Raw genomic sequence first — 15,424 nt, 5'->3', positions numbered from 1 at the left:
TGCTAACCTTGGACATGTATAGAACATTATGGTTCTTTTAAAGTAGTGCCATGGGCTCATTGATAAAAACCTGAACCATGAGAACAGAGAAGAGACGCAGTGATGATATCTTGGCTGAATGGCAGCACCATAAATTCCCATTTGAACAGACCAGCTTCTGTTTAATGTCTCTGCAATGGTCACAAGATCACAAGACAAGGAAGCAGAAGTAGGCCATTTGGCCCATCGAGTCTGCTCCAAAGAAAAGGGGAAAAAGAAAAAAGAAATGGGGTGGGGCAGAGTCTGCTCCATGAGCAAAAAAAAACTATTCTAACCCCAATTTCCGGCCTTATCCCCATATCCCTTGATACCTTGATTAATTAGATATCTATCTCCTCCTTAAACGCCTCCAGTGATCTGGCCTCCAGTGCTGTACGTGGCAAGGAATTCCATAAATTCACTACCCTCTGGCTAAAGAAATTTCTCCTTATCTCTATTTTAAACCTGTACCCTCTAATTCTAAGATTGTGCCCTCTGGTCCTGGACTCACCCACCAAGGGAAACAGCTTGGCCACATCTACTCTGTCCAGTCCTTTCAACGTTTTAAACATTTCTATGAGGTCCCCTCTCATTCTTCTGTACTCCAGTGAGTACAGTCCGAGAGCTGACAAACATTCATCATATGTAAGCCCTTTCATTCCGGGAATCATCCTCTTAAATCTCCTCTGAACCCTCTCCAACATCAGCACATCCTTCCTAAGATATGGGACCCAAAACTGTACACAGTATTCCAAATGAGGCCTCACTAGTGCCCTGTAGAGCCTCATCAACACTTCCTTACTTTTATACACTATGCCTCTTGAAATGAATGCCAACATAGCATTCGCTTTCCTTACCACTGATCTGACCTGGCGGTTAACCTTTAGGGTATCCTGCACGAGTACCCCCAGGTCCCTTTGTACTTCTGTACTTTGAATTTTATTCCCTTCTAGATAATAATCTGTCCATTTATTTCTGTTTCCAAAGTGTACAACGGCACATTTCTCAACATTGAATTTCATCTGCCATTTCCTTGCCCATTCTCCTAAACTATCTAGGTCTCTCTGCAACCTTCCTGTCTTCTCAATACTCTCTACTCCTCCACCTATCTTGGTGTCATCTGCAAACTTAGCCACAAAACCATTTACTCCATCATCCAAATCGTTAATGTACAGGGTAAAAAGAAGCGGCCCCAACACCACCTGCAGAACACCACTAGTAACCGGTAGCCAACCAGAACAGGATCCTTTTATTCCCACCCTTTGCTTTCTGCCAACCAGCCAATGCTCCACCCATTCTGTTATCCTACCTGTTAATCCATGACCTCTCATCTTATTAATCAGCCTCTTGTGTGGACGGTGCATGGTCATAGTTTGTGCATGGTTTCTAAAGGTACTGTTTTCACAGTGAAGTACCTGGAGGTAAATGTGCATCTCTTTGCACTGCTACTTTCAAATACTTTACTCCATTCAAGTGCAGCATTGATCCACCTTATACAGTGCAATGAGGTGATTTGGATAACAGGTGGATGTAGAAGGGTGAAAATAGGTGCTTATTTCTTCTCTGTGTAAAAAGCTGGACTTGCTGCTGGGCTTTACACCAAGTAGAAAAAGTCAGTGCATGCTTAAAATTAGGAAAAGTTTTTTTCACAACCACTGGAACTGGAAAATATTCCCACAAGAATTTGTGTTCTGTGATTGATCTTCCATTATCCTTTGTACTTTTTGTAGAGCCTTATTCTCTTTTTGGAGGTGAGTTTACAAAACACATAACTGGATGCCATTTTCTCAGTGACAAATTATCCCACTAACATTGTCTGTTTTATGTAATAATATTTACTTTTACATCATAACCATGCTTTGAGTTCAGGACAATCACAGCTAAATTCAAATTTTATAATTGTAGGCAATAAAGATTATTTCATGTTATAGGAATCTTGCTACAGCAAGGTGTGGTATTCTGTAGTAATTAGCACCGATATGAAGAATATGGCCTTCAGAGATCCATTGGAATTGGAAACTCTGATTTTTATTCTCTTTTGTGTTAAAGCCCTAAATGCTGGTCTCCTAATTGAACTGTAATTGAAGGAGTGTAGCATGAAGGAATGTAGATCAAAGGGCTCTTTTAAAACTCTGTTCTTCACAGGCTGATTTTGACGTTGTAAGCAAACCTTTTGATAGATTTTTCCACAAGTACTGCAGTTCTCTGCATACTAATGCACTAGCATAATTTGGTAAAATTGGCATTAAATTTGTAAATATTAATATTGATTTTTAAAATTTATATTGGTGGTAAAATAGCACAGTATTACTGCTATTAGTCATTATTGCTCACTATGGCTATTTACCACAACCTGTTCTTAATGGGTAACTGGATAATTAGTTCTCTATTTTGTGCAACGTTACCTTCAAAAAAAAAATGTGCTGCTCAATCTTCTGAAACTAAGGTGCCTTTACATTGACAACGGGTGTTGGGGGAACAATACAGTACTTGTGTTGGTTTCACAAAATGGTGGAAACAAGCATGGTTCCTTGCTCTCCTGGCATCATGTATGCATGAACATGTGGAACTTTGAAACTGCTGTTGAGTGGAAGGCAACAGAAAAGTGATCCTGTATCTTGAATTTACAAACTACACAGCTTGCTATAATTAGAGATTGTTAACATCTTGTCTCTGTACTGGTCATCTCTCAACTGAAAGTTTGACGAATACATTTGGTTTTAACAACAGCATTGTAGGAGAAACAAAGTTTTTTTTGTTGTAAGTAATTGTTTATGTGCATGGCGATGACTTTTTTCAGACTGGTGTGCACAGGCTGTGTCTGTTTCCCATCATGTATGAAGGAGCAGTGGTGTACTTGGCTGTCTGTGTCAGGCAGTGTCAAATGATTATGATTCCTGCATGACTTCAGTTATTGATGCTGACCATTACATTTCAGAGGGTGTTGGTTTCTCTTCAAGTTATCGATTTTACTTTGATAAACCACAAAGGGGCAATTGAGAAGGTGGAGGGTGGGTGTTGGTGGATAGGTTGTACCATACACCATCATGTGTCTGTTGCAGTTAATCCATTTGAAAGACTGGTTAATAATAATTGGATGAGAGGAAAGGGTTGCTAAATGTTTGAATTTGCTTTATTTAAAGATTCAGTGTTGGAGTAAACTTTTTTTTATTGCAGCTTCCAGCTCACGGTAGAAATGTTTGACTATATGGACTGTGAACTGAAAGTCGCTGAATCTGGTAAGAATTTTTCAGTTGGACACATTTTTATTACATAATTTGCCTGGATCGTTAATTGGTGTCTAGATAGGCTGATGAGAGAGCTTTTAAAGTCATAGTGTTAGAGGTTTCGACAGCTCAATAAAGGGCCTTTCAGCCCACTGTGTCCGGCCTGACCTTTCTGCCTATCTACACAAATCCCATTTGCCCCATTAGGTCTGTATCCTTCTATTCCTTGCCTATTCTAGTACCTGCCGTAATGTTTTTTAAACATAGTGATTGTATCGGATTCCACCACCTCCTCTGGCAGTGAGTTCCAAATCTCAACTACCTTCTGTGTAAAAACAAGCAAAATCTTTCACCCCAAATCCCCTTTAAAACTTCTTCCTCTCATCTTGAACTTGTGTCCTCTTATTTTTAATACCCTTACCACTGGAAAAAGAAACTGACTATATACCCTGTCTCTTCCTCTCATAATTTTATATACCTCTATCAGGTCACCCCTCAGCCCCCTTCGCTCCACAGAAATCCAAGCTCAACCTATACAATCTTTCCCCATAACTAAACTCCTCCAATCCAGGCGACATCCTAGTGACTCTCCTCTACCTTCCCTCCAGTGTAACCACATCCTTCTGAAAGTGTGGTGACCAGAACTGCACACAATACTCCAAATGTAGGCTAACCAGTGTTTTGTGCAACGTAACATCCAAGCTATTATATGTTATCCCTGACCTATGAAGGCAAGCATCCATGAGCTTTTGTCACCACCTATCTCCCTGTGTTGCCACTTTCAGGGAATTATGGACTTGAACCTCAACATCCCCCGTTCATCAACATTCCTTGTCCTATCCCTACCTGACTTCCCAAAATGCATCACCTCGCCTTTGTCAGGATTAAGTTCCATCTGTCGACCGTCTGCCCAACTTTCCATCTGATCTAAATCCTGCTATAGCCTTGGACATCCTTCCTCGCTATCCCTCCAATTTTCATGTCATCTGCAAACTTAATCTTTCCTCCTCTGTTCACATCCAAGTTGTTAATGTATCACAAACATCAAAGGTCCCAGCAGCGATTCCTGCAGTACACCACTGGTCGTAGACTTCCAATGAGAAAAGCAACATTCTACTACCCTTTGCCTCCCATCACCAAGCCAATTTTGGATAAATTAGCCAGCTCGCCTTTGATCCCCTGTCCCTTAACCTTCTGGATCAGTCTACCATGTGGGACCTTATCAAATGCCATACTGAAGTCCATATAGTCAACGTCTACTGCCCTGCTTTCATCATTCTTAGTTACCCCCCCTCAAAAAAAAAACTCAATCAAATTAGTGAGGCAGGATTCTCCTCATGCAAAACCAGGCTGACTATCCCTGATCAGCCCCCATCTTTCCAAATGTACATAAATCCTGTCTCCTTAAAATTTTCTCCAATAATTTCCCTACCACTGACAGGCTCACCAGCCTGTAGTTACCTGGCTTATCCCTGCTGCCCGTCTTAAATAAAGGAACAGCATTAGCCGTCTTCTGGTATCTCACCAGTGGCTAAAGCTGATGCAGAAATCTCCATCAGGGCCCCAGCTGTCTCCTCTCTCGCTTTCCATAACATCTAACACCTACCCTTTCTTAATACTGACGTGCTTCTAGAATGTCCACATACACCTCCCTGAACTTGGTATCTTCCACATATTTCTCCCTGGTGAATATAGGTCATAAATATTCATTTAGGACTGCACCCACATCCCCTGGCTTTGCACATAGATTACCCTTTTGCTCTCTAATGGGACCTACTCTTTCCGTGGCTACTCCCTTGCTCCCAATCTTAATTTATTTAGGATTCTCATTAATCTTATTTGCCAAGGATATTGTATGGCCCATTTTGTCTCCTAATTCTTTTTTTCAATTCTCTCCTACATCCTCTTTATTCTTCAAGAGACTCGCTCAATTCCAGTTGCCTATACCTGTCATTTTTTTTACATGATCAAACCTTCAATATCCTTTGTCATCCAAAATTCTTTAATTATGCCATCATTGCCTTTCATCCTTACTGGAACATACTGGCCTTGAACTCTTACACTTTTAAAAGACTCCCACTTGTCACTTGACTCCCACTTTACCCACAAGCATGTGCTCCCAATCTATTTTCACCATCCTCTTATGCTATTGAAATCAGACTTGCCCCTCTATAGGACCTTTAACTTGAGGACCAACCTTATCCCTTTTATAACAACCTTGAAACTTACAGAATTATGGTCACTGCTCCCAAAGTGTTCCCCCACTGACCACTTCCACCACTTGCCCAGTTTCATACCCTAAGAAAAGGTTGAGTACTATCCTGTATCTAGACAATCTACATATTGTCTTAAGCTCTCTTGGACACACTTAACAAATTCCTCCTAATCTAAGCTCCTTGCACTAAAGCAATCCCATTCGATGTTGGGGGAAAGTTAAAACCCCCAGTACTATTGCTCTTGCACCTTTCCGTGTTTTGCTTACTTATCTGTTCCTCTAATTCCCATGGACTTTTGGGAGGCCTATAGTATAACCCCAGCTAAGTGACCACCTGATACTGTTGTTCAACTATTTCTATAGAACCTGCTTTATATTTATTCCTTGGGACTATGTTACCAACCTGACAATCTTCAACATCAGTTTTATGTCTTGGTAACAACCTCAAAATTTGCCTCAAAATGTGGGGATGTGAATCTGCCTTGCATTCACAGCCCGTGTCTCAATTCTAGCTCTCATTCACATGGAAACGTGTATCTGACTCATAGTCACAGACAGAAATTGTGAAAATTGGGAAACCACTTTGTAACTCGGCAAGCAAAATACAGATCTGGCTTGTTTTCATAAATGTATGTGGAAAATAATAATCTTTGAAACTCTCGCTCCTGACTAGAGATTTGACTGGACTTTCACTTGCATGCAAGATAGTACCTTGTGACAGTATCATTCCCATAATCGGGTATCATTTAGGCACCATTAAGATAAATGGGTAGAAATTAATTTTGGTAAAACAGAGTATATTTAACATCTGGTTGCACACAATGGCTGATATTAATTCCACGGACTGCAAGCTGCCAGAATATTGGGTGTGTTATTGAACAGCATGTCAATGGTTAACGTGATGTCACCTATTCTGCATTACCACACGCTTTGAGGTTAAACTAAGTTTGTTTTCAAATGGATGTGACTCATTTTTAATGGTTATTTCATAATTCTGGATTTCTTTTGCGTAGGATGGGTGGCTGGGTGAAATGTTAAAAATCATGTGGGCTTGTTTCAAAAGGAGATTGAAAATTCTCTCAAGGTCAGATTGTAATTAACTTACAGGCCCAGTGGTTAAGTTTACTCTTAAAACCCACTGAACACCCACACACCCCAATAAATTTTCTGGTCCTCTGGCACTTTCCTTCCTTCATCTCAGCTCTTTTTTTCCTTTCTCGCTTTTTAAAATAAAATGCCTTTTTGCCTAGGCTTTTGCTCAACCTTCCTAATATCATCTCTAATTCAGAGTCTGCATTTGATTTTTGCTTCTGTGATACATTTTGAATTGTTTCTCTGCTTTAAAATTGATGTTGTTGAGTAATCTTGGGTTTGGCCCCGTGTCTGTGCCATGACTGAACTCAATGCTTCTCAATGTTCTTAATCATAAATTAATCCCACCTCTACCCATGTGTTCACTTCTACTTTCCAAGAATTCCAGACTTTTAACGGACCTACTTTCTGTACTGTGAAATTAATGTTTTAATCTTCTGCAGTATTCTAATCCCACAGACATTTTGATTCTAAACATGTCCTCATTACCCAAATACCTTTAAAGACTCCTGATGTCTAATTCTAGCAGCCTATATTTATTCTGTTATTCCTAAGTGTATTTTTAATAGTTGCAGTTGAAGATGACAATTTTGAAAGAAAAAATATCACTTTCAGAAAGTGCCTTAGATTTCTGAAACATATTTATTGAATTTGACATTAAAGACTCCATGGAAAGTCATTATCAGAACAGTTCATCGTCTGGGTGTGTGTTATGCTTAGTGTTGTATTGTAGGGTGAATGGACAGTCAGCAAAGATCAATGTAAGTTTATCTACAGTTTGAAATACTGTGGAATGAAATGTAAGGGGTTCCTTTTTTCATCTAAAGCTTCATTTTGATTTTTTCATTTCTTCCTCCTCCCTAAATGTTCTGTCAGTACAGCAGTTGCCCAAGTAATAAAAGCTTTAAGGTATCACCCAATGGCATTGATAGCAGTAGACTTCTGGAATTTGTTGATTTGACAAATGATCTCAGCCTTTGGATACCCCACTCAGTTTTGTGTACTTTATCAGATGACTTACCGGGCAGTCTGAATGTCAACAAGCCATTTAGCTAACAGGTTGATGATTATCTGGCTTTGATTCTGTGTTCAACATGTATCCATAAGGGCACGCTTCCCAAGGAGGAGGGCAAAACCTGGCTGATTTCCTCCATCATCCTTTACAGCCTGACATGGCAGTACTATTCATTATAAACATGCACAACTTGTTTCTTAATGTATGTTGGGCATTCAACACACAGTGCAAGTTCTGTGCTCTACCATTTTTGTTTTATGTGTACACTGTGTCCTACTGCAACAAGTACTTGTCTATTGATGGGACAACTGGACAAAAGATGAGAGTTTCCTCTTCCTTGAATTGCATGTCCTTTTTGCCAAATTGCTTCAAAATAATTTTTGTGCAGATTCTTGATAGTGCTGGGATAAGTTTTTATAATAATGTTTGTTCATTCCAGTAATAATCATTTGTAAGAAAATTGATCTGCCTTATGCAACCTTGTCTGCCAGTTCCCAATTTTAGCTATTGAATTCATTTTATTGTCACAGTAGACTTTGTCCCAACTGGTGAACAGATAGGAAAGATCATCAGTGTGCAAATAAACTTGATTTCTAGGTGAAATTTGTGGATGGAATAGGAAGTGAAAGCTAATTTTAAAAAAAATTCTCTTTCATTTTAAAGCACCATTTTGGATGGAGATTTCTCCCCACTTCATTTAGTTGATGTAACACTGAATTACAGAGATTATTAGGGAGGTGGTATCCTTGCGCAAGATGCCAATAACATGGGAATGTAAGCTTTCACTTAAAATACTGCAGTCTAGTGGGACTCCGTAAAGCGAATCCCTTTGGTGTAATTTGAATGTTTCTGGTGCAGCTGTCAAATCAAATCCTACTTATGACCTCTATTTATATAACTAATATTTAACTTTTATGTTTTGCTGCTGAATTCCTGGACTAAAGCCATCCATAAATGGAAATGAATTGACAGCCTTCAGCTGTTGCTCTGCCACAGATAATTGCTTTCATGGTTTCTCTGGCCTGTGTTACAGCAGTTTCTACACTTCGGATCCATTGTGGAAAGAACTAGTTTGGGCTTGGTGTTTGTCCAGTTCCAAGTGGGTCTCTATTTGGAGAATTAGAGAGTGGGAAAGAATTTCATGTCAATTCAGCAATGAGTGTATAATATAAGCTCGTATCAATGTAAACACAGTCATTTTCTGTTTTCTGCCTTATGGCTGGAAACCTGCTGTAACATCAGACATCAGAATGTGGACATTTGTGATTTTTGAGGCCAGGGAAGAAGTAGAAAGGCAAAAGGATGTCAGATTTGTAATTCTCATTTAGTTCTGTTGCTAATACTGAACCCAATCTAGATGTGAAAACAGCTCTTGGATTTTCAAAATTTGTTTTAACGTGAAATGGGTGCAGCACAGAATGGAATATTGCCATTTTAAAAAAACTGAAACTGCTGCTTTTTCAACATTTTCTGTTTTAATTTCAGATTTCCGGGGTATTCAGTTTTATTTGCTTCTCATTGGTGTATTGTTCATTTTGTTCTTGATGACAAATGTCTTTATTTGTATACAAGGGACTTAAATACACATTGGTTTCTTGCACAAGCAACTCTTTATTTACCCTAAGCCATTTTGCTGGATTTTCACCTTGATTAACAATTAACTTGCCGCAGAATGCTGGTAACTGATGATTTATGTGTCTATTTAACAACATTGCAATTGTGTGTGCAAAAAAATCAACATCTGTAGCTCAGAAACTGAACAGTTTCATCTCTGGGACTCATTGAGGTGGTAAATTGCACCTTGACTTTAAAAATGACAAGGGGTAGGGGGTTGTTCCACCTTTCCCACCCCCCCCACCCCCCCCCTTCCACCTCCCTGCAATCTTGTATTTGCTCACCTCTGTGCCTGATTTTTGATGAGAATTCACCCTCCTTCCCTGTCGTTCCTCGTTCTTTCTTAATATTCTACTCTCTGGTTCAGGAGGAACACGGGTGCTTACTCAGGTGTCCCCCAAAAGCCTAATTGAACCCATTATTAAGTTTAACACTTCCAGCAAGTAACAGTGCAACATATTTTTGAATTGAATGGTGCACAAAAAGTGAAAACTTGGGTGCTTCTGTAGGGCCTAATCCGGTCTTGCTAGTTTGGAGAATCTGGCAAATTGACAATAGAGATGCAAGAGACTGCAGATGCTGGAATCTGGAACAAAAAAGCAAACTGCTGCAGGAACTCAGCGGGTGAGGCAGCACCTGTGGAGGGAAATGGACAGTCAACATGGTTGAGACTCTTCATCGGGACGGAAAGATAGTGGGGAGATAGCCCATGTACAGAGGTGAAGGGAAGGGATGGAACAAGAGCTGGCAAGCGATAGGCGGATCCAGGTTGAGGGGTGATGGGCGGATAAAGCAGGGAAGAGTGGAAATAGCGACAGAGGCTGGGAGGAGATAGGTGGTGGAGGCAACAAAGGGCCGCAGATGATGGAATCTGAAAGGAGAGGAAGGTGGAGCACGGAACCAAATAAGGGAGGTGGGGAGGGCAGATAGAAATAGTAGGGGGAGGGGACCCAGTGGGGATGGAGTGGTGGAGGAGGGGAAAGAAATAAGGTGATGAGGTGGGGGGTGGAGTGATGATTGACAACGGAGTAGCCACCATTATGTAACATCAAAATGTCAGGGTTTGGTCGCAGTGGCATGGTGCTTAGACAACCTGAAAGAAATTTGTTATACATCACATGTATTGCATAGATGTAATCTGGAAAATGCACTGAAAAGATTTTTTTTTAAGCAATTGTCATTGCGACTCAACTGTGTACTTGTGGAGATGTTTGCTGTAATTGTTATCCCTCCACCTTCAACCCCTCCCCCACCTCCCAGCCCTCCCTCACCATTCCACTTTCCATATGAAGCAACATATAAAAACAGGAGGATGATCTGAACAGCAGTACAAGTGGTTCTGTATTTTCATTATTGATGGACAAGCCAGACCTCCGGTGTCCCTGAAATTATCAGTGGTTAAGATTAATCCATTTGGGTTAATCTCCAGTTTAATTAATTAATGTTTACAGTGGAACCATTTGTTAGCTCAGCTGTTCCCTCTAAACAATGAAGGCTGTCAATTTATTTTAGAATATCTTGTATAAATAGATGTGTTAGAAATGTGCCCTTGTTTGGACTACTTATCCATTGGCATTTTATTTGACCTAATGTGGAACTAGATTTCAGGAACTGTTTGTAGGAAAATACTCTTGACCAGGAGGGAAGGTGTCTTTAAAAGAAAAAAATGTATAAAGTTGCAAAAATGATGCAGCACAGGTGCCAAATTTGTATTAATCCCATGAGCTTTAATCTTCTAATGTTCTATTTATCGGAGTCCAATCTGTAACAGATTTTAGACCAAGGCTATCTTCAGTGAGGGTACGGGATAAATCCTGTTGCTAAACCAATTTGCATAAAACTTTGCTGTTTAACTCTATGGGCTCAGTTGAGGAAATGTAACCAGCTAGGACCAATAAAAACAACATTGAGATTGTAAGGAGCTTTAATTCATTTACAAGAGTAATTTACGAGTCCGAGAAGTTGATGTATTTGTAAATAAATAGTGGAATGAATTCAAAATCTTTACTGAGCTTGAGAAAGTCTTGGAAGGGGAAGGTTTGTAGGTTTGAAATATGCTTTTCTTTCTCTCTAGTTCTTCAGGTGTTGGCATTAGCTGATCTCCTTGCTCATTTGAGACCAACAGAGGGCATTAACAGGCTATTTAACAGTGCAAGGTTGAGCAGCACATCCTGTGGACTGGATACAGGGGCTTCAGGAATTCCTCTCCTGTGTTTTAAAAGTCAGTTGCCAGTTTGAATTGCTAGTTCATCGAGGATTTTTAATCTTCCTGCTTGTAACCTTTTGAGCTGTTTGAAATTGAAGGAATCGTGGAATGAAAACAATTGGAAAAAATTTTAAACTCTATGCAATTGGTGGTGAAATTAGTGGTGTGAGTTATAATTAGAATTCTGCTTAATTTGCCCTGAGCATATCTGTGGCATGTGATACCCAGAATGAAGGCAACAATTTGTTTGTTACTGGTTGAACTGACTGACTTGCAATACCAACTGCATGATGGTCATTCCTATACCTTGCAACAACATATAATTTTTACATGGAAACCTAACCAGGAAAGGTTAAATGGAAGCAAGTCACTTAAACTAGGAATTGCTAGTGCAAGAATATGAATTAAGCTCCACCTGGGACTTTGCAGGTTTGTTTACAACCTTTAGTTTCTCATTTTACTCTCTGATTTAATAGCTCTTTTAAAATTACTGTGGTATAGATCAACCTGTTCTCTGACATCCTGTAACCCCTGTAAGGCAATGCAATAACCAGATAATTGCAAAGCACTCATTTTAACATTGTTGTTCTATACTTGTCTTATTTTTAGTATTCAGGTCACTGGATACTTCTTACGCAGTATCACAGACACCATCTGGTCAGTGCCGACTGGCTCCTCTCATTCAGGTCATCCAAGACTGCAGCCACCTGTATCACTACACTGTAAAGCTAATGTTCAAACTCCATTCATGTAAGTATCCAGCAAAGCTGCAACACTTTTTAAATGCCTGATGAAACCAGAAACTGCCAAAATGAATAAATTGCTGATAATATTAATTGGGTTTAACCCATTTAATTGTTGCTGAATAGAGATCTCAATTAAGTGTTGCTGACACCATTAATAATCCCCCTGGAGTATTTCTCTTTAGCAGTGTGGCGTCTCGTGTGATTATTTTTTCTCCGTGCAGAAGTGATGCTCAGAATTCCTGTGTTTTTCGGATGGCTTTGAACAAACCATATTACTGTTCCTTTACCAAACCAAGGGATTTAAGGTAGAGCATTTCATTCCCAGACCCCGGAGTTTGAGAGGGAGAAGCTGAAATCAGATGTAACGGTATTATAGTTAGACCTTAGGAAATCTTGGAGCAAGTACTGGGAGCATTATCTCTTAGGCCTAAGATAGGAATTTTGCTAACAAGTCAAATAATTTTAAAATGGCCACTCATCCCACTTTCAAAGCTGTTTTAATGACCAAACTAAGAAGTGATAGATATGGCCAGGAGAACATTGGCAACCTCCAGCCTCTTTTCACCACAGTTTTTCCTTATTGGCCTTTCGCTTCATACTCGCATCCAACTGTTGCTTCCACGGTCATCAGTAAAGGATGTATTGCAGACCTCTCTGGTCAAACAATGAGGGACACTTGTCTGGCCATACTGGTTCCTGCAGCTTGCCATCGCTTACATTCCCACCATCTCCAGATGAACCACACAACTTTGGGATTTCATCAGACCTGGAATGGACTTTCTAACCTCTCCTAAAGATGCCCGTAGTTTGCTTTCCCCTTAACATCCCCTCGTCTCAACATTATTTTCCTTGCACCTTTACAAAGTGCACTGAAATGCTTTTCCTACATTGAAGGTGCTACACAGTCCTTGATAGTTGAAATTTGTTTGTTGAAGATAGATGAATAATTAACATTGTGTTGCAAATAAGCCTAACGAAATTGCATAGCACAATACGTTGAGAGAAAACATTCCCACAACCTTAATTTACATGTTAAATTTGCAGCAAACATGTCATTAGTTTGACAGCTTGTATAACAGAGTAAGTGTTTGGAACTAGCATAGTAAACAGAACAGATCACAGCACAAGCTACATCAAGTTCTCTAACCAAGTTGAGCTCTATTAAGCTGCTCTTGCATTGATTAGTTGTTTAGGTTGGGTAAAAGAAGACCAGCATTCACAGGAGAGTTCCCAGGGTATACTCCATCCAAGTGGATGGACTGCACAGGTTAGGGAGATGTTGAGTATTCATATAGAAAGTAGGTTCAATGCAAGAATGCTTTTCAAGCAGCATTGTTGACTTCTGGAATAAGTTGATGGCACATGGCAAATCTTAGTGCTGTTCATGTGGAAAGGGGCTGGTATATTCCCGAGATGGAGATTGACAAGCAGTGATGCATCTACACCTAGAAAATAAGTACGTCTTCAAGGATTCTCATGAGGTCAGTGTGGTTTGGTTCTGATTGGAGTTCGAAGAAGAATTTTCCTGGTAGTCATGGTGACCCCTTGCAATCAGTTTGGTAGGTATGGGGTAAACTTGGGGAAGTGAAGGTAGGAGAATGGGGAGAATGTGCAGAGAAATGCATTTGACATGGAGAGTATGTTCCTTACTATTCATCAAGTTGGTGTGTCATGGTGCAATATTAGAATATAATGTCTTTTTAAGTCTGATATTTTTTCTGACAGAATTTTGTCAATGTTTTGGTTTCATAGTAAATTAGATACCTACATAGTAAAGGGAGAAGCCAAGGCAATGGTGCTGTTTCTCATTGTTTGCATTAGAACACTCATCAGTGTAAATGCTAAGGATGGGCTTCAGGGAGCAACCTGTGTAAGCATACTGACGTACATTAAGAGGAATCAGAGGTCTGTGTCCTTACATAATTAGACTTGTGCTATTACACTCAGCTCCCTAATCCTGCTGTCAAACTTGTAAACACAAAAGAAATAGCTTGTAAATTCTGCCGTCAGGCAAGCAGTAATTTAATAGTTTGCTTGTTTGCATCTAGCTAGCAGATATTAATCTACACCAGTCTAAAACAAAAAGTGTATTTATGTTGCACATCAAAATTTCTGTTGCTCTTGACTCTTTAATTATATTGCGTGAATGCAAACGATGCAATTGTGGATGTACAAGTTGTTGCACAACATTTGTGACTGTGTGGGGGGGGGGGGATTCACCTCTTGCTGCATGTATGAGAGTATTGTCTGTCAGTTTTAGTCTCTCCTACGTCCATTCCCTTTGATTAGGTGGACAGAGAATACAACTGGCAGGAATTTCGTGCAATTGACAAAGGTGAATTTTTCTTTCACTGTGACTTTAGCAATGACATTTGTATAAAGTGCACAATTAGCTGAAATGCTTGTTGGACAATACAGCCTAGGTATGGGTGGTGGCATGGTGAATGACCTGATAGTCCTCTGACAACCTAGAGACATGATCTTAAATCCCATTGTGGCAGTTGTGGAATTTAAATTCTATTGATTAATCTGGAATTTAAAAAAAGCTGTTGGTCTCAGCAGTGGTGTTCATGAAGCTACCAGGTTGTCATTAAAGACCTATCTAGTTCACAAATCTCCTTTGGAAAGGAAATCTGCTGTTCTGCTGGCTCTGGCCTTCTTATGAATCTAGACACAGCAGAGTGGCTGACTCCTAAATGGCCTCTGAAACAGTCGAGCAAGCAAATTTACAGCAGCATTAGACTTAAACCTTTTGGGGCACCCATCATCAAACTAGGCATCAAGAGTGGACATGGCAAAGTTGTTCTCACCTCATTTGGCCTTGAACGATCTGGGGACTGATATCTAAATTTGTCAAGGTGTGCCACAGACTGGGTGTGCAACAGCCTGACATTGTTGCAATCACAGATCAGAGAATCCTTGCACAGAACATACCATATTTCTCCAAGATAAACTCACTGGCAGGACAGACCCATCAGCCTTGGTGGTACAGTGGTGTGTAGGTGGGAGAGAATATTCCTAGGAGTGCTCAGCATTAACTCCAAACCTCAAAGTCTTATGGCATCAGGTCAAACATAGGCAAGGAAACCTCCTCTTGATTACTAGCTAGGGGACACTAACAGTACCTCTACCACTGCGGAGGATGTGGACAGCTGGCATAAGGAACACCATTACCTGTAGATTCCTCTCTAAGTTGTTTACCATCCTATTTGGATATATTTCACCCTCCCTTCATCATCACTGAGTAAGTCCTGGAGCTCTCTACCCAACAATACTGTGTGAGTATCTACA

At 40.1% G+C, this 15,424-nt stretch overlaps 1 protein-coding gene across 1 annotated transcript in view; it reads left to right on the top strand.

Annotated features, from left to right (window-relative positions):
* hip1rb (huntingtin interacting protein 1 related b) overlaps positions 1-15,424 on the top strand; it is a 113,834-nt gene that overhangs the window by 56,996 nt on the left and 41,414 nt on the right. Inside the window, exons 7-8 of the mRNA XM_052032134.1 lie at positions 3,196-3,257; positions 11,997-12,137. Of these exons, the coding sequence (XP_051888094.1) occupies positions 3,196-3,257; positions 11,997-12,137 (203 nt within the window). The remainder of the gene's footprint in view (positions 1-3,195; positions 3,258-11,996; positions 12,138-15,424) is intronic.

The sequence above is a fragment of the Pristis pectinata genome, chromosome 17 (genome assembly GCF_009764475.1).
Source record: "Pristis pectinata isolate sPriPec2 chromosome 17, sPriPec2.1.pri, whole genome shotgun sequence".
Classification (NCBI taxonomy): Eukaryota; Metazoa; Chordata; class Chondrichthyes; order Rhinopristiformes; family Pristidae; genus Pristis; species Pristis pectinata.
The sequence above is the reverse complement of the archived record's forward strand: the minus strand, read 5'-3'. Positions and strand labels throughout refer to the sequence as shown.